The 24,824-nt window shown below is 60.1% G+C and overlaps 1 protein-coding gene across 6 annotated transcripts in view; it reads left to right on the top strand.

Annotated features, from left to right (window-relative positions):
• The first annotated feature begins 200 nt into the window (after positions 1-200).
• Positions 201-24,824, top strand: part of WNK2 (WNK lysine deficient protein kinase 2) — a 119,312-nt gene continuing 94,688 nt past the window's right edge. For all 6 annotated transcript variants that reach the window (XM_058566084.1, XM_058566082.1, XM_058566081.1 and 3 more), the window contains exons 1-2: positions 201-436; positions 955-1,619. In XM_058566084.1, coding sequence (XP_058422067.1) covers positions 957-1,619 — 663 coding nt within the window. In that variant the 5' untranslated portion in view covers positions 201-436; positions 955-956. The remainder of the gene's footprint in view (positions 437-954; positions 1,620-24,824) is intronic.

Raw genomic sequence — 24,824 nt, 5'->3', positions numbered from 1 at the left:
GTGCTGTCTGGAGCAAGAGCGTCACCGCCGCAACGGGCCTGCGCGCTGGCGGGGCTGGGAGCCGGCCCGCAGGTGGCTGCGCGCGCCCGAGGCCAGGTGGGCGTGCCAGGCCCCGCCCCGCCGCGCCCGCCGGGGGCAGGCAGATGAGGCCCCGCCCTCCCCGCGCGCCGGGCCGGAGCCGGTGCTAGAGCGCAGCCGGAGCAGCGCGCGGGAGCGCGGCCCCGCAGCGGGCCGGCGGAGGGAGCAGCGTCGCGACCCGGCCCGGAGAGTGACCCGGGCCCGAGAGTGAACCGGCCCGAGAGCGATCCGGCTCCAAGAGCGATCCAGCCCCGAGAACAATCCGGCCAGAGCGCGGACCCCGGCCCCGAGCGCGGCCTCGCCTGCCTCGCCCGCCCCGGCCGCCGGGCCTCGGGCATGGACGGCGCCCGCTCGCTCTGTGAGTGCCGAGCCCCCCGCCCGCCGCCTTTGTGTGCGCGCTGCGCCACTGCAGCCCCCTTCCCCTGCGCCCCTCCTGCGCCCCGGGCCGCGTCCTTTGTGAAGCCGCCACCTGGTCGGTGCCTTCCTTTCCCCCGGCCTCCCAGTCCCCCCTGCATCCTCCCCGGGGCCCCCAGAGACAGCCAGCAGCCCCCTCCGAGGCCGCGGTTGCGCAGGGCACGGCCCTCTTCCCCCAACTCGGACCTGGTCCCGTCTGCAGCCCCCCACCCCCACGCCAGGACAGCTCAGTAGCCCCCCTTCCCTGCGCTGGGCAGGGCGTGAGTGCCCCTCCCACCCAGCCGGAGCCTCCCGGTCCCCCCGGTTCCGTCTGCAGCCCGCTTCCCCAGGGACAGCCGCACAGACCCCTCCGATCCCGGGGCGGGCAGGGCGCGGGCCCCGGGGCGGGGCTGTCTCATCCCGCGGCCCGGGCAGGTGCGGCGCGGCCGGCGCTCACGCGGGCCTGTGTGTCCTTGCCCGCAGAGATGGACGGCGATGGCGGCCGCCGAGACGCCCCCGGCGCGCTGATGGAGGCCGGGCGCGGCGCGGGGCCCGCGGGCATGGCGGAGCCGGCGGCGGGGCCGAGGGCGCGGGCGGCGCGGCCCGGGCCCCAGCGCTTCCTGCGGCGCAGCGTGGTGGAGTCGGACCAGGAGGAGCCGCCGGGCCTGGAGGCGGCCGAGGCGCCGGGCGCGCAGCCCTCGCAGCCGCTGCAGCGCCGGGTGATGCTTCTCTGCAAGACGCGCCGCCTCATCGCTGAGCGCGCCCGCGGCCGCCCCGCCGCGCCCGCCGCCCCCGCGCCCGCCGCGCCGCCCGGAGCCCCCGCCGACCCCGGCCCCGAGCCCGCCGGCGCGCAGGACCCCGGCCCGGACCCGGCGCCCGTGCCCGACGGCGGCGCCCGGGACGAAGAGGCCGCGGCCGCGAGAAAGGAGGACGCGGGGGCGCCGGAGGCGAGGCCGGAGCCCGGGCGCTCACGCCGGGACGAGCCCGAGGAGGAGAAGGACGACGAGGACGACCTCAAGGCCGTGGCCACCTCTCTGGATGGTCGCTTCCTCAAGTTCGACATCGAGCTGGGCCGCGGCTCCTTCAAGACGGTCTACAAGGGCCTGGACACCGAGACCTGGGTGGAGGTGGCGTGGTGCGAGCTGCAGGTGAGGGCGCGCTGGCAGCGGGTGGGCGGGGGCCGTGGGCGTCCTGCGCGCGGCCTTGTTCCTGCGCGGGCCTTGCCTGGCCTTAGGCAGCCCTGGGGGCGGCGTGTCACCCTCGGTGCCGGTGGCTGGCTGTGCGTGCGGCCTGCGTGGCGCAGGTCGGGTGACGGAGGTCGGACCTCCCGGTGCCGCTCTAAGCGTGGCCCTGTGTGGAGAGCGCGCGCTTGGCGCCGCGTCTGTCAGCCCCGCTCCTTCTTGACTCCTGGTCCGGGCTGTCTAGATCCCCGTGTCTTTGCAGAAGCAGCGTGGGGGCAACAGGGCCCTGTGTCCAGCTGGTGACAGGGCGGCTTGGGGACTCTGGGCTGCCCCTAAATGAGCACATTCCCTGTCTTTAAAGGTGTGGGTGCCCCAGCCGGGGATGCCTGCGGGGCTCGCTCTGACGCGGTCTGTCCAGGTGGGGCCTGCCTGGCAGTGCTGTCAGCGAGCGGTGGTGTCTGGGCGTCTGGGTGCTCCCGAGCCTACGGTCACAGGGTGGATGTGTGAGAAGGCTTAAGACCAAATCGTGTGAAATGTGGGGTTTTTGGATGCAAAGGCTGTGGGCATGCATTTTTCATAGCCTTGCCCTCACGTTGGCTGTGTCAGCCCTAACCCTGGAGGATTATATAAACAGTAACCCGAGCTGCCCTGGGCCAGCCGTGGAAGCCAGGGTAGCGCCTGTCACAGCGGGTGTTTACAAGCCTCCCTCGCTTGCGGGGGCAGCTCTTGGGCACAGGGTTGGCCTGCGCGAGAGCCGGCCGAGCCGGCCTCTCGGGTTTAAGCTTGCCCCAGCACCCTATAAAAGAGCCGGCCTTCTAGGCCTGACTTCCAGGCCACACTGCAGGCGCCTGCCTTTTTGGCTCACAAACCCGGTTTGGTTGCTCTGTCCTCCGGGCCCCTGCAGGGTGGCCTGCGTGCGTGTGAGTGTGTAAGCTGGGCTAACTTGGGGTGTCGACCTGACCTCAGCCTTTCTCCTGAGACAAAGAGCTCCAGAGGCCGCCCCTCCCCACAGCCCCACCTGGCTCTGCCGTGGAAATGTGGGCTTTCCGTGGCGGGGCCAGTGGGTCCTGTGTAGTCCCTCAGGAGGAACCGAGAGCACCCCCCATGGCTGCAGGTCCTGGGCCCTGCTGAGGATGGCCCTGGCGGCCTGTGGTCTGGGGGCCCTGGAGTGAGTTGGGCCTCACTGCTGTGTGAGAAAGCAGAGAGGAGAGAGGATCCGGAAGGGAAGACTGGAGAGGAGAGGAGGACTCCTGATTGTAGAGTGTGGCTGTGCACCTTCCCTCCCCACCTTCTCGCTCTTGCCAAGTGACCCAGTGTGGCGCTCCGAGCACAGAGTGGAATGCCTCTGCAGTGTGGAGGATGGGAGCCCGGGAGCTGCAGCAGGCCGGCTCTGAGTTAGACCTCAGCAGCGGAGCCCTGCTGATCCAGTTGAAGCATTGCAGGCGCACGTGACCCTTGGAGGAGGTCGTTCGTTCCCATTCCCTTTAAGGAGAGGCGAGTGGGCCTGCTTCTGGTCCCTGCGCAGAGCAGCACAGAGGTGGAGCCTGGCTGCTGTCCAGGGGTCTTTTACTCCTGGACTCTGGGTGGGAGAGGGAAGGCCAGAGATGGCTTCCCATCTGTCATGATCTTCCTTGAACAAGGGTTACTGGGGGCCCCAAGCCAGTGGGGAAACTGTCCCTGCGCCTCCCCTAACAAGAGGGCCCTGTTAACATTTGCCCCAGGTTGATGTGCAGAATTTGGGGTCAGCTGCTTTCTGCTGGGTGGGTCTGAGACCAGCTTAGGAGAGGGGCCTGGACCAACTTAGGACAGCAGCCAAGAACCTGCTGTGTGTCCTGCCGCCTACTCACCGACCAGGAGGCTGTGGTTTTTCTGGTTTTGTTGTGGAAGACCCCCAAGGTCACTGGAGAGGACAGAGATGGTGGAGGGGAGATTGCAGCATCATGGGTGGAGGCCGCTGGCTTGGCGTGGCTGTCCACTAAGAAGAGGAGATGGGCATGGAGGGCAGGGTGCTGGGTTAGGGCTCTCGGACCACAGTGCATGGGAGGGCGGCAGGTGCATGCTGCTTTGTGCCTGGGGAGGGGCTCATCCTCCTGACCCCCAGGATTCCAGGTGTCGGGGCTCCTCGGGGAGGTTGGGTCTCCAGGAGTGTTGCCTTCAGCACGGGGAGATTTTCAGGCTTCCTCCCGCCCCCTGCCCCCCTTCCCCAGCCCCCAGAAGTGCCTCAGCCACAGCTTTGGAGGGCCCTGGAAACCCACCCTCCGAAGGCTGCTTCCTGCTCCCACCCTTGGGACACTGGAGGGCGTGGGCACCCACTGGCCTCCCTGAGAACTGAGACGGCATCGGCCACTCGCTTTTTCCAGGGTTCCCTGCCAAGGGGAGGAAAGGCCGAATTTCTGGACGTAATAAATCTGGCTTGGGGATGTAAGATCCTGTGACGTCTAATTTCCTCCCATAATTTAGTGTTGAGAGGGCTTTGCAGAGAGAGCCGTGTGCATTCATGTCACAGTGAAGGGCGGCAAGACGTGTCACCCCCTGAATTGTCCAGATGTCCAAGCCGACACTGACTTTTGGGGAGAAGCCATTTTAAAGTGTTACCTCTCTGTCCTTTTTCTTTTGAATGAATATTTATTCCTGGCACCAGAACACGTTACACTAGCAATGGAGGAAGCACAAACACTTGGGCTGCTGCCCTCTCCCGCTCATGATCCCATGGCCTGGAGGCCGTTGTTGGCCGGCTCCGGTTCTGCACGGACCCGTCCCGCAGACAGCGCTGGGGTAGTTGGGTCTCCTTGTGGCTCTGGGCTGCGCTAGGGGGCAGGTCTGGACCACTGACGCTGTCCAGGGCGGCTCAGGACACCCTCTCTCACCTGTTGCCACCTCTGAGTCGGTGTGGATCCCCTGTAGAGAAAACGCAGCTGACCCAGACCCGGCCAGCGTCCGGAAGCCTCGCTGGAGGCGGCATGTTGGCCTTTCCTAGGGGGAGCTTGGAGAAGAGAGCCTTGGGTCAGCTCCTCCCCATCAGCAGCCCCCTGCCTTCAGGGGAGATGGGGTCTCAGGTTCTCTGTGCTGCCCCTTCTCCACAGAAGGCTGCTGGGAGCTGCTGTTGGGGAGCTGGGGGCTGCCTCCTGGGCGATCCCACCAGGAACCCGTGTTTCCTGTGCTGGTGTCCGGGCCCACGCCCTGCGCCCAGTGTGGGGGGCATTTTGCTTCATGGAAGTGTCGGTCCTTGATCCTCCACCCGGAGCGCTTGCAGGGCTGTGAGGGTCCTACTGAGGTACCACGAGGGCTGAGCCCCACCAGCCGGGGACAGGTGCCACTGTGGAGCCGTCCTGCTGCTGCTCTGCACTGCTTAGAGCAGGCTGGGCTCCGCTAGGGTGGTGATGGCCTGGCCTTGAGGCCGGGAAGGGGCTTGTGATGGTTGTGTGACCTGCCAGTGTCCCCTTCGTGCAGCCACGTAGGTGCCGTGTGTTCCCAACTTGCCTGCCCCAGCCAGACGTCTGGTCATCTGCCTGTGCCCTGGGAGGCGATGATGCCGGGGGAGGCGATGGCGCCCCTGGGGGCTCTCTGTGTGCTGTCGTGCCGACTGTGCTGGTTCCCTCGCTGTCCTCAGAGGACGGCCGGGCCTGCCTGCCGTCAGTGTGGCTGGGAGCTTCTCCCACAGCCTTGGATGCTCCACCTGTGCCGAGCACTGAGCTCGCACACCTAAGCCTGCAGGTGTGCCATCATCTTTCACGGACAGGCCAGGCGCACACCCTTCGGTGATGGGCAGCCTCGCGCCAGGGTTGAGAGATCCCGCTGATGGCCTCTTGCAGAAGGCTCGGCTGCGGGCCTCGTCTGCTTTCAGAGGAGCCCCCGGCAGCCCTGCCGCCGTAGGGAGAGGAGCAGCCTTGCAGAAGGACCGGTGCTTGTGCTGCCGCAGGACGCGGGGGAGGGCTACACTCAGCTTGCCTGGTGGTCAGTCTGCTCTCTTATTTTTATTATTTTAATTTCCTAAGAGTTTATTTTGTTGGGAGAGCTGTAATTTGAAATCAGCTGGATGCTGACTCTGTGCTTGCTTTACCCAGTGAGATGTTTCACGGGCCATGCCGACCATGGTTCTGGTTTGGTTGGTGAGAAAGGTTGGTGCCAGCTGCCCGAGAGGCCTGTGAAATGGGCTCCCCCTCACCAGTGCAGCAGTGGGGGTGCCCAGCCCCCAGAGGGCCCGCCCCGCCCCAGTGGTGTCAGCTGGGAGAGTGCAGTCAGTGATGGTGGACGAGCAGCCCGAGCTGTGGGTCACCGTTGTGGGCACATTGGGCATCGTGGCTGGGTCCCTGTTGGAAGCAGGCGCTCCCACGGCCAAGCATGTGCCTCTCGGGGTGTCCTCGGAAGCCCTGGCATGTGGGGTGCCAGGCTGAGCCTGATTCAGCCCCGAATTGCCCAGGCACCTGGGCCCCAGAGCCAGGACCCCCGGACCGGCTAACTCTTGGGAGGGCTAGTGGGCATCTCCTTACCCCCATGCCATTTCCAGGTGGGGCTGGGGGCTTCCTCTGTGGTGGGTGAGCTTTGCTGGCAGGCTGTTAGCTCTAACCTGATGGTGGTGAGAAAAAGAATTGCTAAGAGGAGAGGGAGCGATGTTCCAGGAGACCCTGGACTCGGCAGTGCAGGCTGGTGTGGTTCATTGGCTCAGCTGGCGTCTGTTGAGCCCTGGTCCCAGCCCGGTGGTACCACGGTGAGTCGGACTGGCCACGTCATGGCGGGAGAGCCAGGTCCTCGTGCAGGAGCCCGCAGGAGGCGAGTGTGGAGAGAGGCTGTCCTGCAGTTCTGGGCTGGCTGGGCTGGCTGTATGCCTGAGATCACCTTGTAGATCGTTAGGACTTGCGGCCTTCCGCGTGGTCGTAGGTGTGTCTTGGGTACTGTGGTTTGGGCTGGCTTCAGGCCGGAGCTGGACGGCGCCCAAGGTGACAACACGGAGCTCCAGATCACAGTTTGGTGGAGGAGAACTTGACCCGGTCCTGCCAAGGTTTGGGCCGTGCGCCTGGGTCTCCTTTGTGGTCTGCTGGCTGAGCGGTGAGGCGGGGGCCAGCCTCTGCCTGCGGTGGTGGAAGGGGGCGCTTGCCCTGCGCGTGCAAAGGCCCCAGAGCACTCGGGCCCCAGCCCCACACCTTCCCATGGGGAGGGCACCTGGCTTCGTGAGCCTCGGTTTACTCATTTGAGCAGTGGGGATGGTGTGAGCCAGCTCTTGTGGGGCCTCGGGGACTGTTGAGAAGTGTGTTCACCCTGAGCCGGAGCAGGCAGTTGGGGTGAAGCCTCTTTCACCCATGCTCACTCCCCTCAGGTAAACGGTTTTAAGAAGCAGAGATTGGCACAGAGAGCAAGCTGAACCCAGAGGAGCAGGGGGCCCAGCCTGCAGGCAGGAGTCGGGTCCTGGGGTGGACCAGGGCCCCTGGGCGTGCGGGCTGAGGGCCTGTGCTCGTGGGCTCCCAGAGCACCTGGCGGCTGCTGCCTTCTCTCCGCACTGCGGGATAAGGAAAGGGTGTGAAGGCGGCAGCTGGAATCTCTAGGGAGCGGGCTAGGATCTGCTCTGGCCACAGAACCTCCAGGGCTGTGTTTCAGGTGGAGAGGCCCCTGGGTGGGAGGGGCAGAGCCCGTCTGAGGTTGGCAACCTGAGGGTGCGCTGCAGGTTTTCTCGTCTCAAATAGTTTTCAAATCCAGTTCTGTTCCCTGGAGGAGTTGAATTCCAAGAATTTTCCAGAGTATTTGATTACTACTTCTAATTTATGTCAGCTTTCTATAAATAGATATGAAGTTTTTTGGAAAAGAATAAAAGAAAGGAGATCAAGACGGTGTGAAATTGGTGAAAGAATAGACAAATAGATCTACAGACCAGGTTAGAGAGCCCAGAAATAGACCCCCATAAATACGGTCAGCCGACCTTTGACACAGGAGCAAAGGTGACAGACACAGTGGAGCAAGACGGTCATTTCAACGAATGGTGCTGGAACAAGTGGACGTTCACATGCAAAAGAATTAATCTGGACGCAGACCTACACCCTTCACAGAAATTAACTCAAAATGGATCACAGACCTAAATGTAAAATCAAAACTATAAATTCCTGCAAGATAACACAGGAGAAAACCTAGATGACCTTGGGTTTGCGGATAATTTTTTATATTCAACACCAAAGGCCTGATTTGTGAAGAAAAACTTTAGAAATTGAACTTCCTTAAAATGAAAAAAACTTGCTCTGCAAAAGACACTGTAAAAGAATGAAAAAACAAGAATGCAAAACAGTGCAGCCACTTTGGAAGACAGTTTGGCAGCTTCTTACAAAATTAAACATACTCTTACCCTATGATCCAGCAATCACGCTCCTTGATATTTACTCAAAGGAGGTGAAAACCTATGTCCACAGAAGAACCTGCACACGGATGTTTACAGCAGCATATTCATAATTGCTGAAACTTGGAAGCAAACAAGACGTCCTTCAGTAGGTGAGTGGATAAATAAACTGTGGTCCATCCTGCAATAGACTATTATTCAGCACTAAAAAGATACAAGCGATCAAGCTATGAAAAGACATGGAGGAACCTTAAAAGCATATCACTAAGTGAAAGAAGCCAATCTGAAAAGGCTACATACTGCGTGATTCCAACTCGGTGACATTCTGGGAAAAGCAAAACTATGGGAACAGTACAAAGATCAGTGTTCCCAGGGTTGGGGGGAGGATGACTAGGCGGAGCACAGAGGATTTATAGGGCAGTGAAAATGCTCGTATGATACTATAATGATGGATACATGTCGTTATACATTTGTCCAAACCCATAGAGCATAGCACAGTAAGATTGAACCCTGATGTAAACTATGGATTTTAGTTAATAACAGTGTATCAATATTAGCTCATCAGTTGTAACAAATGTACCACACTGATGCAAGATGTTAATAATAGGGGAGGCTGTGCGTGGGGGTGAGGGGGTACATGGGAACTCTGCACTTTCTGCTCAATCTTTCTGAAAACCTAGAACTTCTCAAAAGATAGTCTATTAATTAAAAAAAACCCAGTGTAATAGCTACATTAAAGAAGTTTGCAGAATTGAGAAGCAAATCCAAGTGAATGCAACTGAAAAGTAATCCAAGTGAATGCAACTACTTATTATTTTTGCATATTACCTTCAAGTTCTTGTTCACACACATGTATCTCTTTTATAAATAGAACTGCAATCACAGTGTTACAGCTTTTACATTATATCTTTTAACGCTGTTTCTTTCTTTTTTTAATCAGGCTTACTACTTTAATAAAAAACAGATTTCCTTTCCCTCCGTTTTCTTAGAACATTCAATTTAGCAATCTTTTTTTCTTTCTCTTTATTTTCTACTTGAAATATATGTAAATTCTTTTATTTTATTTTTAAAAATTATTTTATTGAGGTCACATTGGTTTAGAACTGTGTAAATTTCAGGTGTACATCATTATATTTTGACTTCTGTATAGACTGCATTGTGTTCACCACCAAAAGTCTAGTTGCCATCCGTCCCTGTACACATGTGCCCCTTTACCCTTTTGGCCCTCTCCCTGCCCCATCCCCCTCTGGTCACCACCAGTCTGTTCTCCACATTTATGTGTTTGTTTGTTTATCTTGCACATATGAGTGCAGTCATACAGTAATTGTCTTTCTCTGTCTGACTTATTTCTCTTAGCATAATACCCTCAAGGTCCATCCATGTTGTTGCAAATGGCATGATTTTGTCTTTTTCTTATGGCTGAGTAGTATTCCATTGAATCCATACATCACATCTCCTTTATCCATTCATCCATGATGGGCAATGCTGTTGGTTTTTGAGGAGAGGCTGTGGTTTGGGGTTCATTCTTGCTTTGTGCTTGCTGTTCTGGTCCTCACAGAGGGCTTTTCCAGAAAGTTTTGCTCATCCATGCTCTGGGGTCGGGTGGAGGGAGGCTGGGGGCTGGACAGAGCCTCCTGGGCCACACAGAGGTGACCCTGAGTTGTGGGCTCCCTGAGCATCTGCTCCCAGGGGCCTCGGTGCCGAGTGGTCTCACGCACGTGCCAGGAGGGCCTGAGCAGGCAGTCCCCCCACGTCCCCCTCCCCTCGAGCTGGCTGTATTTCCCAAAGCATTCAGGAGTAAGGTCTCTCCACAGTGGCTCTAAAATTAAAGTGTCATGACATGAGCCCTGCCCAGACACACGGACAGAGGAGCCAGCGGGGTAGAGGGGGTGCTGGGCTCGGGGCTCACTGCCCCCGAGTCCTGGTGGTCCTGGCTGGGTTTCAGGGGGGGCCTCCTTAGGAGGGAGGCCCAGGCTGGGCTGTCCGCTGGCCATGGGCAGGGCATGGACGGGGAGGGCAGGGAGGAAGCTCTGGCATGGTGAGGACTTTCTCGGACCCCTGGACCATGCATGACCTCATCGGGTCCTCGGAACCACCTCCAGAGGTCTTGGGATCTGTTTTCACAGATGAGAGTGAGGCTCAGGGGAGGTGGCTCACATCCGGGCTCACACAGCGGGACAGCGGCTGCTGGCATGACCCATCCTCTGCCCTGGATCGTCTTCTCCCACCTGTGCTTCAGAGAGTTGTTGCAGAAAGGGGGGTGTCACTGAATAGGCCTGGAGAGTGCTGGGTCAGGCAGGCATTAATGTTGCGGGACTTCTCAGAGCCTTTAAAGTGCTGTGAAGCTCTCCAGGGGGTGTGGAGGCCCTGCACCTCCTCCACCTCTTCTTTCGTTTTCCCAGTGTCACTAGGGACTAGGACAGGCTTTGGGGAGTGGCCTGTTGGCTGGCTGTTGGTAGAGGTGCAGATGTTCCCACGGTGGCTCCGTCGCAGACACCGTGGAGCTCCCATCTTGTTCATCGGTGGTGGTGTTGGCAGAGGTTGGAGCTAGAGATGGAAAGTGGGCCCCGCCCTTGAGACTGCCCACCTGTCTCAGGCCAGAAGCTGCCCTGGAAGGACCCATCCTCCTTCTGATGTCTACTCTTCCCTCCAGCCCCCTGCTTTCCAGGCTCTGTGTGCGCTTGCCCAGGAGCAGATAAGCTGGGAAAATTCTTAGCTGCAAGCTGAGTGTGGCTAAGCATGCAGACCTTTGATCATTCCCAGAATCTGAAACCTGGAGATGGCCAGTCGAGGGCGTGAGTGGCTTGGTAGTGTGGGCAGGGACAAAATCGCTTTGCCTCTTTCTCTTCTACTCTCCTCAGCCGTGTTGGATTTGTCCCCAGTTTCATTGCCTTATGGCTGCAGAAAGTCTTCCACAGCTCCAGGCATCACAACCACATTTGAAGGCAGGAAGCAAGTGGGTGGTTGGGGGGGTTGGCTAGGGGTCCATGTTTTAATCTATAAAGTGGGTATTACCAGTAAGCCTCTGGTCTCTGGTTAGCATGGGCCTGTGTGGTCCCCCCTGGATGGAAGGGCGTCTGCAGAAGGCTCGGTGGCACAGGCGGGTATGACCTGCTCCCTGGGGCTGGGCGCGGTGAGTGTGGTTAGTAGGGAGGGTGGCAGGCTGTGGGTGGGGGCGCCTGCCCGGGTCTGTCTGGGCCGCCTCATCTCTCCAAGGTCTGGGCGGTGCCCTCTGTGACGTGGCCTCCGCCTGGACCTGTCCCCTGACGGGAACGAGCCACACGCCCGGCTGCTCTGAATGCCTGCTGGGGTTGCTGCTCCTCCCTGCCCCGGCCCCCCCCCCAGGGCCTCCCACCCGCCGCCCCACCCTCCTCTCTTCCTCGTGGGGTCTCTCTCTGCCAGCAGCCCAGTTTTATCCCCCCTGAACTTTTTATTTTGAAAACTTAGGAAAGCTGGCATTACTGGTTGTTAACCTTTGTCACATTTGCTTTCTCTCTGTCCCTTTGCGTACGATTGTTCTGGCGCATTTGCATCTCGGCCTGGATTCTTCAGCACATGCCTCCAGTAGGAGCGAGGACCTTTCCCCACAAAACCACAGCCCCGTGTCACACTCAAGTCTGACGTGGACGCCAGCAGCCATGCGTCTCACGTGGACTTTGCCTCCCAGTTCTGCTCTGTTTGGATCCTGGATCCAGTCAAGGGTCGTGTGTTGCATCTGGTTGTCATGTCGGTTTTAACCCAGAATAGTCCCTCCACCTTTTTAATCATTATTTTTGAATCTTTTGCCGTGTTGTCTTCTTCTCCCGCATGACCACCCTCAGGCTGCGTTTCTGGCGCGGTGTCCCGTGGGTGGCACTGGTGTCCCATGGGTGGCGCTGGTGCAGATCACAGACATGGGTCACCCTGTCCCCATGTGGACGGGGGTCTCTTGGCTGAGGCGAGTCCACTCGCAAGTGATGAAGAAGGGACTCTGCAAGGGGTCACTCTGCTGTCCCCCTGACCTGTGATCACTGGCCTCAGCGTCCAGGGATGATCCTTCGGGAATCGTCCAGGCTTTTTGGAAAGACAAATCTGATCATCTTGGTCCCCCTCCTGGTGGGCAGTCAGTGGCAGAGCTGGGACCTGAACTGGGCCGCTGGGGGGCGCTGCCAGGAGGCTGGACTGCAGGCTTGGGTCGTTCCAGGGCTCAGGGGCACTGGCCTCCTGCCTTCCTTCTGGCACCTGAGTACCTGAGCCCCTGAGCGGACAGCCGCCTGTTTTAAGTCAAGTCTCTCAGGCTGTGCTTCTGAGCCCCCCGGGATTTCTCCTGCAGGAGAGGGGCCTGCAGCAGGGTTGCTGTCAGGAGGACCCTGACCTCCAGGAGGCCGCTGCCTGTCCATCCACTCTGGAGTGCAATGGGGTCCCCGGGCATCCTCAGGCCTTGACACGCGTCTGGGCCTCGTGTCCACCTGGCGCCCCATATCACCCTTGGGCGGGGACGCCGGGGGAGGGGACACCGGGGGAGGGGAGGGCCAAGTCCCACGTTCCAGCGTTGGACCCCTCCAGTGAGTGGGGGACGGCGGGGGTGGTGGCGATGGATGGGAGGCCATTACAGGGGGGATGCTTCCAGATGCAGGTGACGGACACGACAGACCCTGAAACCTGAGAAAGAAAACTGCCCCAAATTTCCTTCCTCTGACATAGCAGTTCTCACTTTGGTACATGTCCTGGTCTCTTTTTTATGTTCTTGGGTGTTTTTGCAAAGTCGTAATTGTGGAGTCTGTGCTTACGTGTGTGGTGATGGGGAATCGCCCTGCGGCCTGCAGCCGCCACCTGCCCCAGCTCTGGCGCGAGCTGACCTCAGGGTGAGGGGCCCACTGGTCTCCCCTGTCCTCCGGGGGTGAGTTCAGGGTGGGCTCAGCCCCAGCCCTGCCCGCAGCTGGGCGCAGGCTCCCACATGTCTGTCTGGTGTCCAGGCGGGGCCTGGCACATCGGGTTGCCTCTTCCCGCGCCCGTGGGGTGTAGCTTCCTAGCCTGGCTGCTGTTGGGGACCCCGGGGCCTCCAGAAGGAAGGTGGCCGCCGTGCTGGGTCTTCACACTGGGGAGTCGCCCTGCCGAGTCGGCCGACAGCAGTCCACTGACACCTGCCTGGACAGGTTCTGATGACTTTCTTCTCTTTAACTAAGAGGTTAGAGCAAGACAGGGAGTTCGGCTCTTTTGGAAGAAGCATTGCAAACTCAGAGGGCAGAGGAGGGCGAGGACAGGGAGCAGGGCAGGGGGCGGCACTGGGGGCCCGAGTGTGCTCGGGTTTTGGGAACACTGTCATCCTGAAGCCTTTTTACACAGACTAGTGACCCGCCCATGTGACTGCAGGCTTGTCAGTTGTCAGCAGTGTGAGGGTGCCCTGTGCTGTTGAAGGACCCTCGGAGGAGGACCCTTGCCCCCCTCCTCCCCAGGGCGTCAGGGGCCGTCCTGTGCTCCCACTGGGAGTGGGTTCCGGGGGTCTGGGTCTGCATGGCCACAGCCACACGGGCAGAGAGGGCCAGTTCTGGGGGACCCGAGGGAACAGTCCAGGTCTCTGCACGTTCTCGGGCCCTGGGGACACAGGCAGCACCCACCTCGCCCTGGCTGCCCGCCAGACCCCAGATGCGTGTGAGCCACGCTAGCGTTTGCTTTGTGACAGTTGGCCCCCTGACATGACGTGGGGGTTGGCTTGGTCACCTGCACTGCTGGGCTCCTGGGGGGACAAAAGCTGCCTCGGTGGTGGCTGTCTGTCCTTTAGCAGGCTTCCGGACATTTTCTTAGGGGCCTCTGTGCCGAGTGATTCTTCCCCGTCTCGGCCGCCCCCGAGTTGGCGTCTGAGTGTGCACGAGGACGCGGGGTGAGGACATGGCGGCCCGACCGTGGGCCTCGTGCGGGCGCCTTGTGGGGAGGGGCCGCCGCCTGGGGAGGGTCACGGGCCGTGGCGTGCGGGGAGGGTGGCGGGCTCCTGTGTCTCTGGTGGGCTGGGTCAGGCGGTGGGGGCTCTGGTTTTCTGCGGGGTGCTGGAGGACACCGCGGCTTCTCTGTGCTGCAGGCGGCAGCTGTGAGTGATTTGGAGTCACGTGGAGCTGGCTCAGGGGTGGCAGAGGGTGAGGTGGGCGTCCCGGGCCCTGCTCCTTGTCTCCCGCTGTGGCGCCCTGATGACTGTGCTGGGGTCCTGGCCCCCAGATGCTGGTGGGCCCTCCTACACCGTCTGCTGGGTCTGGGCCTCCTGTTGCTCAGTTGCCTTCGCAGGTTCGAGGGCCACGTCTGCTGGGCGGCGTCCCGGGTTCCCGCAGGGCCAGTGGGCGTTTCAGGGCCCACGGGTGGTCTCGTGGGCTGGGGTCAGGATGCCACGGCCGCAGACCTGCCCTGCATAGACGACCACGTTTGTCATTGAAAAGGTTAAAAAGGAGGCTGGGAAGCGAATCAGCTCAGCCAGGCGAATGTCGGAGGAAGGATGGGATGCACTGAGGGAAATGGAGATAAAATGGGACCAAAGCAGATGAAAAAAGTGAGAGAGTTTTAAAGGAAAGGTAGACGGTTGTTTCATCAAAGTGAAAGAAAGTGAGGCGCCAAGGGACGGAGGGCACTGCTTCGTTGACTTGGAGGTGACAGTGTGGGAGCCTGGGGGCGTTAGAGGTGGTGAGCCCGCCCAGCGGGCAGCCCCTGGGACCCGGCCTCAGTGTGGATGCTGGCCTGCCCCATGTGTCCAGCCTTTCGTGGCTGCTGCCTGTGGGCGTCGGGATGCCCTTGGGACTCAGCCCCGGGTGCATGATCAGCAGTGGGCCCTTTTCCACCATGTGGGTGACCGCAGTCTGCGATCCATCCACCTGCCGGGCGCTTGGGCAGTTTCCAGTCTGGACTGCTCTGGGTTGCAGGGAGGAGGCTGAGGGGTCCTGGGGGGCCCGTGTCAATGGGGCTGCTCTCTCCCTTGTCCTCTGCTTGCCTGGCCTGGGGTGGACGCGCCCTCATGCCCCTACTCTTGGCTTCCTGGGAGGCCCAAGCATAGAGAGCCCTCCATCCCACTCCTGCGTCCTTCCTGTAGCCGGGATGGCCTGTCCAGTCGACAAGGACCAGACCTCTGGTGGGCGTGCTCTCCCCTGCCTGCTCACCTGCACCTCCACGTGTGTGGGGAGTGGCATTTGGTGCGCGTCTGGCCTGCCTGAAATGGTCTGTCAGCCTCTGTAAATATTTGATGACGGTGATGATAAAACACAAGGGCTGCTTTGTTCCCAGAGGGGAGTGAGCCTGTGACACTGGAACGTTCCGGCCCTGCCGGCTGCTTCCTGGAGGCTCTATGGATGCGTTTTTGAGGCAGACCCTTTGTGTTCACAAGCAGAGCGGGGGCCCTTTGCTGCTGGCAAGGCGGCGTGGACACAGCATCGCCAACTTTCCACCTGGAATCAAGCTGGGCCTCTGAAAGGGCTGGAGGCCAGGCCGGAGGTCGCAGTGGGGTCTCGCCCTTCAGATGCAACCTGGGACAGACCTTTGGACACAGGTCCTGGAGAGGGGCTCAGAGGAGCTGGGGGCTAGGGTTTGGCCAGGTGCCTGACAGTACAGTAGAGGGGTCAGTGCCCGGCTGTACCACTGAGCCCTGGTGGGCTTGGCTGGGCTGCCACAGGTGCAGTGGATGCCTGCCTCGTGGCCCTACCCCGTGGTCTTTCCTCTGTGGCCCTGCCCCATGGCCTGCAAGTGGCAGCACTGGCACCCGACCCAGCTTCCCCGCCCGCCGGCGGCTGCGTGTGTGGGCCATGTGTGCAGTGAGGACGCCGTCAGGCCTTGCTGGCCTGTGTGACGTGTGTCGTCCTGGGTCTGCGCACCAGGGAAGAGGCCTGCCTGCCTCGTGGGAGTGACGGCCCCTTGGAGGCCTCGCCGAGGGGGAGCCAGCGCCGCGCAGGGCCCTGCTGGCAGCCATGGCTTCCTTGAGTGGAGCAGGAACTCTTTGTGGGCGGGCGTTCCAGGGCTGCTGGCCTCTCAACAAAGGTCTCCTGCCGTGTTCTCTCTCTGGGGGAGGGAAACACCGTGGGTGTGGCCGGGGTGGGTCTTGTGTGGGGGTTGAATCACGAGGGTTTCCAGATACTTCACCTGAATGTAGTTATTAACGGGCGAGTTACGTTCTCTCGTTGGGTCCTGGCTGGGGCCCCGGGAGGTTGGCTTATCCCTGGGGTGTGGACACCCTGAGGTCAGGACGGCTGTGGTCCTGGGGGGCTGGCCCAGAGCCCTCCCTGCTGGATCCTGGAGGGCCCTTCCTGGAGGCTGCGGGTGGGGCCGGTGGGTCTGACTAGGTGGGGTCACCGTCCAAGCCTTGGGCCCGGCTGACCGGGGGTCCTGAAGTGGAGCGAGGACATTGGGCCTCGCGGCTGGGTGTGGCCCAGGAGTGGGTGGGATGGCCGGGAGGGGATGTGGGTGTGGCCGTGTGGGCAGAGGGGCCTGGGTGGGTGGCAGTAGCTGGGGATGCAGATGAAAGATGGCCCACGGGGGCTTCCTTCTTTGTTTAGAGAAGGAAAAAGCAAGTTAAAAGCAGTGGTGGTGCCTCCTGGACCGGAGGCGTGAACTGGGCAATGGCTGGCCCCAGGGAAGGTTGGAAGGGGGCCTGCAAGGAGCAGCCACCGGCCCAGGCCCAGGGTCAGGTGGGCTGGGGAGGGGCGTGGGAAGCAGGGTGATGGAGGCGTCCACAGCTTCATGCCCCAGCCTGCAAATGTGCCACTTCACGTGGCTGGAGGGACCTCGCAGAGGTGGTTCAGTGAGGACCCTGAGGTGGACAACGATCCTGGGCTCCCAGGTGGGCCCGGTGTTATCCTTTGGTCCTTATAAGAGGGCGCAGGGGGGTCGCAGGTAGACGTGATGATGGGAGATGGAGGACGGGCCCACGAGCCAAGGAGCGTGGCGGCCTCTGGAAGCTGGACAAGGGGCCGGATTTCCCGGGACCCCAGAAGGAAGCAGCCCTGTGTGCAACGCCTTGACTGGGCCTAGGAGGCTGCCTTCTTGCTCTGGCCCCAGAACTGGAGAGAGTAAGCGCGTGCTGTTTAAGCCGCGGTGATGGGGGTCTGTTAGCCATCCTGCCTCCCATGGACAGAGCGCAGCCCAGGGCCGGCGCCCAGTGGGCTGGGAAAGGTTGCCTATAGACGGAACATCCTGGGGCTGGTGGGCAAAGCTCCCTTTGAGTGGGGCTGGGCCGTTGGCGGTGCCCTGGGATGGCGTTCCTTGGGGGCAGGTGTCGGGGAACGGCTGGCTGGGTGATGGTGTCTGGCGTGAGTGCTGGAGAGAAGGGGCCTCGGGTCCCGAGGCCACATTGGGGGGAGTCTGAACTGCCTGGCCTGGTCAGTGGGTATGAGGGGCCGTTGCAGCCTCTTGAGGGTGGTATAAAATCAGGATTCCAGCACCAGGGCCTGACAGCCGCGTGTGAGGTGTCACGAGCAGCTGAGGCAGAGGGTGGCCGTGGCCCCTCCCTGGGGACCCGTCCGGGCAGGCAGCCTCCTGGCTCACTTCCCTGTTGGGACGGAGACCGTGGCAGAAAGAAATGAGGCCTCCCAAGGCTGCATGTGACGGAGAATGGCTTGCAGTCCTGGGCAGGGCAGCTTCAGAGGAGCAGGGAGGCCTCTGGGGAGAGTGGGGAGCAGAGTCCTGAGCACACTGGGGCAGGGCCTCAGGTGGGGTGGCTGGACTGGGGTGTAGTCCTGGGCCCCTGGGCTCCAGGAGGACTCGTGGTTCTATCCTAAAAGCTCCTGCCAGGGGCCGGGCTCTGGGGGTGGCACACGCGCCCCTGTCCGCCCCTGACGGAGCTCACGTGTCCAGGGGCCAGGGGCCAAGTGGACCTCACCTGTAGGTGGGATCCCCCAGGGCCGCGATGGGGGGAGTGTGGGAGAGGCCACACTGGCCTGTCCTCATGGCCCTGCCAGGGCCCCTCCCGGTGGTGGGAGATGCTGTGGGCCCAGTGGGGGTATCCGGCTGCTCCCGGGGCCCAGAGTCCACGCCCTGCAGGAGGAGACAGCTGTGGTGAGGGGGTCTTGAACATTAGATGTCAGCCTGGTGGCTCGAGTCAGGAGAATCAGAAATGGTTCCCTTTGGGAGACCCTGTCTTCCTCCTTCCGTTCCCGCAAAGGTTACTGTTTAGCGAGTCTGCATTTGCAAATCAGCTTTACCACTGATGGGCCTGAGGGCCAGGGCTGGTGGGCACTCTGGTGGCACCTTCCCTTTTCACTGACCAGCACATGTCTCCTGCCCCTGGCACCTCTCTATCTCCCTCCCGATCACTGCCCCCTCCCTCATCTCTGTCCCCCTCCCCCATCTCTGTCCCCCTCTCCATCTCTGCCCCTCTCCCCCATCTCTGCCCCATCGCTGCCCCCCTCCCCCATCGCTGCCCCCTCCCCCATCTCTGTCCCCCTCCCCCATCTCTGCCCCCCTCCCTCATCTCTGTCCACCCTCCCCCATCTCTGTCCTCCTTCCCCATCTCTGTCCCCACCCCCCTGCTGGCTGGAGCCTTGTATCCATAGCAACACTTGCTGCTGTGGAAGCTGGTGCCTGCTCCCTCGTCCCATGGGGAGGTATTTTTGGCATTGCAGAGAGATTTTATTTTATTTTATCTTTGGTGTTGACTTTTACTCTTTGAGTGAGCCGCACACAGACAGAGCTAGGGGCAGTGTTCAAGGAGGCCTTTGCTCGGAAGGGGCACTGGGCCTGAGGGTTGCCCTGTGGGGTCCCGTAGACCTGGCTCTTCTCTGTGGGGTCCTGTGGACCTGGTCTTTCCCCGTGGGGTTCCGTGGACCCAGCACTTCCCCGTGAGGTCCTGTAGGATGGGTTAGGGATGCTGGCTCCTTTGAGCAGTCTCTGGGGCAGCCGATCTTGGGGTCTACATGTCGTACTGGGGGTCCAGACAGTGACTCTGGGCGAGAGGAGGGGTGGGTGAGTCTGGACACCGGGGTGGCCTGACCGAAGCCCCTGAGCTTCGGGGCTGAGCCAGTGGTGGTGATAACAGTTCACTGGGAGCGCCTGGGCCGATTGTTTTTGGGCACCACCTGCAGCCCAGACCCCGTGCAGACCCTCGTGTGACAAGTCCCGCGATCCTGCCCAGGGCCCAGGTTACAGACGGGGACGCTGACGCCACCAGGGTGGTCCTGGGTGTCTTTGCTGGACGTCTCCTCTGAGACGTCTTCCTGTCCGACCGGAGCCCACGTGGATGGTGTGATGTCTGGGGTCAGCTTCTTCCTCAACCAGGTGGGGCACCCTCCTTTCTTTGGGGGACAGGACTGCCCTCCTCCCTCGCCCTGGTCCTGGCGGCTGTGAGCACGCTGACCACAGCGATTGACACCTGACCCTGACGTGGCTCCATCTCTTGCCGAGGGCGCCACCGTGGCGCCCAGGAGACCCCAAGGGCATGGGGCCCGCCTTGCCTGGCCCGGCACACCTGGGCGTTGTGGCTGGGGGGTGGATTTCTGGGTATCCTTGATCCAGACACTGGGGAGGGTGGTGGCCACATGGCTGGGGTGGACGGTTGTCCCGTGAGCCGGTGCTGGGCCGTCACGTGCCCGGCCTGCCCTCGAGGAGCAGGTGTTGAAGATGGCCCGCAGTGGATCTGCCGCCATGAGGGCGGGGAGCCACGGCCCTCGGGAGCGAGTCTAGCCTGGTGCAGCCCCCAGACGTCACGGCCCCTCTCCTGGGTTTCCTTGGGAAGGTGCTGTGCAGGCGCTGGGTGTGCGGTGCCCCGGGCTCACCAAGAGCCACTCCCTGACCCTCTGGCTCTTCATCTGCTGAGTGGGGATGACGGGGGCTTGTAGGGCACTGTGAGGCCACCTCCAATGCTCGTGCTTGGCCAGGCTGTGCCAACAGCGTCATGCCCGGGGCGTTCAAATCAGAGGTGAGGCCAGCTGGGCTGGAGGCTTACTTACAACCAGAACACCCAACCTTGTTATTTCTGACTTATGGAAATTCCACACAGACTGGGAAGTAGAGAAGGACTAAGAAGCCTCGTCCACCCTGTTACTATCAGGAATCGGCTGTACTTTACCTTCTTCTCAAACCCTCGGACTTGGATCAAGTCCCGAGTGCAGACCTGGGGGTCAGACCTGCCCAGATCTCAGGGGGACCTCGGCCTGTCCCCCACAGGCAGGACCCCCCCCCCCCAGCTCCCTCGGAGAGTCATGTCTCTCGCCGCTGCACACAGTAGGTGCTCAGTGCACACTCAGGGAGATCAGGCCGGTCCCCTCTCTTTGCCCCGTCGGGGAGTCAGAGCCCCACAGAGAGAGGTGGTCGGGGTTTGTGGGTTTTACAGCATCGGGGATTCTGTTTCCAGTGAGTGCCTTTGGTGCCAACCCCGAAGCCGTTTATAGAACAGACACCAAGGTCGCCCTGGAGAGACGAGCTGGGTGCCCTGCTCAGAGAGGAGGATGGCCTCGTGGTAGACACTGTGCCCCCAGGACAGCCGGGGACGCGGCCGGGGATGGTGCCTGTTTTTAGTTTGGTGAAGTTCAGCAGATTGCAGAGAGTTGGGGAAACAGAGGGAAGGAAGGAAAAAGCCCAGTGCCCTCCTCGCGCACTCGGCCAGTCCCATCCTTTCCTCTCACATGTGGGTTTATCAAATCCCAGCCTGGCGGCTTCTGCCGTGGGCCTCGCCGCTCGCCGCTGTCCTGGGAAGGAAGTCCTGTCTTGTAACTGCCCCGTGGGCTGCGTGATCGGGATGTCCGGTTATTTCTCATGATTATAAATAACCGCCCAGTGAAGAATTACAGACACACACACAGGCGTGCGGCTTTGGACGACGTCCCTGTGGGGGCCTGAGGGTGGAGTCCCAGGTGGGTGGCAGCGGGTGCGTCCCTCTCCTGGCTTCCCTGTGTCACTGCGTCTGCTGGAATGGCAAGCAGCCACTAAACATGGAGTTCTGTGTTGACGTCGTCTGCTACCTCCTCACGCTGCATTCTCCTGAGAGGTGTTTAGAGAACAGTAGAGGAACCAGGTCTTTATGGGGAGGAGTCCCCACACGTGTGATGGGCTGCGAGCACGCACGTGCCTCTGCCTATGTCCTCCTGTGTGTGCCCCTTCACGTGCAGGCAGTCGGCCAGGCCCAGCCCGCCCGCGGCTGCTCGGAGGTGTGGGGGTCATAGGATTTGGGGGTCTGGGGTTTGGGGGGCGTTGCTGAGGAGGAGCAGCTCCGAGGGGAGAGCCATGCCCGGCGGAGGGAACAAACCTGTGTCATGGCAGAGGGGGAGCGTTCGGCCAGGCCCATTCGGGGCGTCCAGCCGTGTGGCCTCGGTGGGGCAGGTGCTCACCTCTCTGGTCAGATGAGGGTGGTGTGAGCACTGGGAGCCACCACTGCCCAGTGACCATGCAGGGCACCCTCCCTAGCTCCTTCCTGAGTCGGGGGGTTGGCCAGCATGTCTGGTTTGCAGAGTCACAGGGCTGCCAGTGACCCCAGCAGAGGAGGCCGTGAGCGAGCACTGTGTCCTGTGGTCTACACTGGCAGAGTGTCTACACCCACCTCAGGTGTTTCCTGTGCAGCCAGGCCCCGGAAGGAAGGTCCCTAAGTCGATGGCGAGGAAGCCGACAGGGTGGTTGGTGCAGGTCGCTTGAGCCTGAGCCCCGGCCCTGACCTAGAGAGTCGTGGGTGCCTGGGGCACGGCCACGGGGGGATCCCACCTGTGGCCTGAGGGATGAGGGACGCTGGAGGATGCTGATGAGCGCTGGCACTCACTCAACGCCCTGCGTTCTAGCTGGGAGAGGGGTTGTGCTGTGAGGATGGTGGAATAGGGGCCCTGACCCATGCACCTGGGTGGCTGTGGCTGGTGGCTGACTCACTGACCACATCGTGCACAGCCCCTCATGGGAAGTAGTGTCCTCACCTCTCCCTGCTAAGTGCCGCCCCCCCCACCCCCCCACTGGGCTGTGGTGCTCCTGCCTGTGGGTCTGGGGAGGACCAGGCAGTGTGGGGCCAGTGTGCGGGATAGGCCCTGGAGTGACTGCAGCTGTGCAGTGTTGGGGAGACCAGGTGCCCCTGCTCCCGGGGCCTGTGCTGGTGATGGGGGTGCCGACCGGGATGTGAGTGGGACTCAGCTGTCTGCAGATCGGCTCTGGGAAGGGTGAGCTGGAGGATGAACGGCAGGCACCCACCCTGCCCTCCATGAGTGCAGGGGTCCGGGGTCCCTTCAAGCCCCCCAGCCCACAGCCACGTGCGCTCCATTCTGACTGAGATCTGCCCATGGTCTGCAGCCACGCCTCCCCATGCCAGCCATGCTCCCGGGAGCTGCACACACCTGGAGGCAGTGGCAGCCAGGCTGCCCAGGGGTCATGTTCTGACCTGCCCCTTATGGAGGCGTTGAGCCTCTCTGCCTCAGTTTACCCCCCTGTAAAGTGGGGCAACATTGACTTGCATGGCTCACAGGATTGAGCCCTGAGGGCAGAGGTCTTGTCTCAAGGTCACCTTCCTGGGCCCGGTGCGTGGCTGTCCGGCGGGTCATGGCCATGCGTAAATGCTCACCTGAGGGAGAGAGGGGTGCAGGTGTGTGTGGGGGGGTGTTTCCTCACCCCTTAGGGTGTGAGTGACAAGGAGAGACTGCTGGCATGGACTCGCCCGACCCTGAGTTCACAGGATGTCAGACCTCAGAGCCTCGCCCCTGGGCCTCGGGGCGGCTCCCACCTGTTGGAGGTGAGACATCACAGGTGGAGGTGGAGAAGCCCCCGTCGGGCACCAGACACGGCATCTCTGAGTCTCAGTGGTGAGACCGGGAGGTGGCTTCACCACCCCCCAGGAGCAAACCCACCTTCGAAGGGAGCCCCGCTGGGCACTGGTTCTGCTTTGGTTTTGGGGTTCTGTTCCACTCTTGGGAAGGACACGTGTGCCGTCTTCCTGTAGGTGATTGGGGCCACAAGGATGCACTTGGGGTGCACTTGGGGACCTGGGCCATAGGCTGGACGACTGGGGAGGGAGGGGGAGGGTGACAGAGCAGGGTCACTGGGGTGCTGTGCTTGTCTCACTGACCGTTTCATTTCACTGTATGTGTGTAATCTCTGGCCATTATTTCATTGCATACTTTTGTGTCCACTTAGTGGTAATTTAATAACTGAGCTGTGGCCTCAAGTGTAACCACCCTTTCATTGGATGGACCATTCTTGGGGCCCTGGGCTTTGGGCAGTTTAGAGTTTGCACTTAGAAAGTTTGTTATGCATTCTTTTCTAGGTTTTTAGTGGTTCCATTGGAGATTCCAGCATTCATCCTTGAGTTATTAAAGTCTGGTGTGAACTAGCACCTCTGCCACATCCTGGACAGTGTAGGGGTCTGAGAACACTGACTCCCTCTGCCCGCCTTGCCTGTCTTTTGTGAGGTTGCGTCTAAGGTTTTCTTTGTGTGTTCAATTCTCAAGAGTTTTATTTTCCTGACATGTGACCTGGTGTGGTTTTCTTCGTATTTAACCTGCTCGGGGTTTATAGCACTTCTTGAATCTGTGTCTGGGTGTCTTGCTTCCATTTTGGAAACCATTGAGGCATTATTTTATACACATTGCTTTTGTTCCATTCTTCATGCCCTCTTCTTCTGGAACCCCATTTACACATAGGTTGGATGTTTTCACTGTGTTCTGTGAGTTTTTAATCCTCTTTCATGTATTTTCCACCCATTTGTCTCTACATGTTTCAGTCTGTATTTCCTACTGACCTGTCTTCCATTTTGCTGGTCCTGCCTTCAGCAGTGTCTAATCTGCTGTTAAATCCATGTATCGAGTTCCCAGTTTCATTTCTTAGTTCTAGCTTCCATTTGATTGTTATTTCATAGGTTTTAGTTCTGGCAAATTATCCCTCTTGCTCTCTGTTTTCTTGACCACACCCATCACAGTAATTTTAACGTCTGTGTTTAGTAACAACAATATGTGGATCTTCTGGGGCTTCACTGCTATTGTCTGGTTTTTTTCCTCTTGATTTTCTATCCCTTGGTCTTGTCTCCTAGTCTGCTTGGCCATTTCCGATCGACGTGTTTAAAACTTAGGGAGATATTTCAGGTTTTGGGTAATTTTGTCTTTCGCTAGAGACGATTTACTTTTGCTCCTTACAGGCAGTTAGAATAAGAGCAGGTCATGCTAATCCAGTCTGGGATTGAGCTTCAGCCTTTGTGAGAGCTGCTGTGTTCCGTTTATCCATTCTCCTAGCCGGAGCCCTCTGGAGGGACTAGACTGAAGCCTGGGTGTTCACCGAGGCCTCCCTTCCTCGACAGGCCCTGTCAGACTGCCCAGGCTCTGTCCAGCATCTCAGTGTCTGGTCTACTACAAAGAGGCCGATGCCCTAAGGCAGCACAGTCCTGTAGAACTGTGATTTGAGCCACATGTGTAATACTCAGTTTAATAGACACATTAAATGTGTTAAAAGAACAGGTGGAATTAGTTTTAATAATATTTCTCTTTTATCCAATATATCCAAAATATTGTCTTTTTAATAGTAATAATATAAGATTATTAATAAGATTTCAAAAATTATTTTAAAAAAATACCATGTCTAAAAATCTATCTCATGCTTAGATGACATCTCAGCTTGCACTGGCCACATGTCAAGTGCCCACAGCCACCTGTGGCTCACAGCTGTTGTCTCAGGCCACACAACCCTAGGGGAGAATGTGCTGAATGTGGGGGCTCCCTTCTCTCCAGGGAGTAGACCCCAAGCTGGTGGCTCGTTTCACAGGCGTGTGCACTGAGCACCTGCTGTCTTGTCTAGATTGTGGCCCCAAGGCTCATGCTCCCAAGTTGGGGAGGGACCGAGGAGACGGTTCACAGGATTGGGGCAGACATGAGCCTTGGGGCCTTCCCTCACCCCCAGGCTACCCTGGGCCTCCATGGATCGCATGCACTAGGTCCATGTGTTGATGCCCTCCTGCCCCC

The sequence above is a fragment of the Diceros bicornis genome, chromosome 22 (genome assembly GCF_020826845.1).
Source record: "Diceros bicornis minor isolate mBicDic1 chromosome 22, mDicBic1.mat.cur, whole genome shotgun sequence".
NCBI classification, from domain to species: Eukaryota; Metazoa; Chordata; class Mammalia; order Perissodactyla; family Rhinocerotidae; genus Diceros; species Diceros bicornis.
This window is presented reverse-complemented; position numbering and strand designations above follow the sequence as displayed.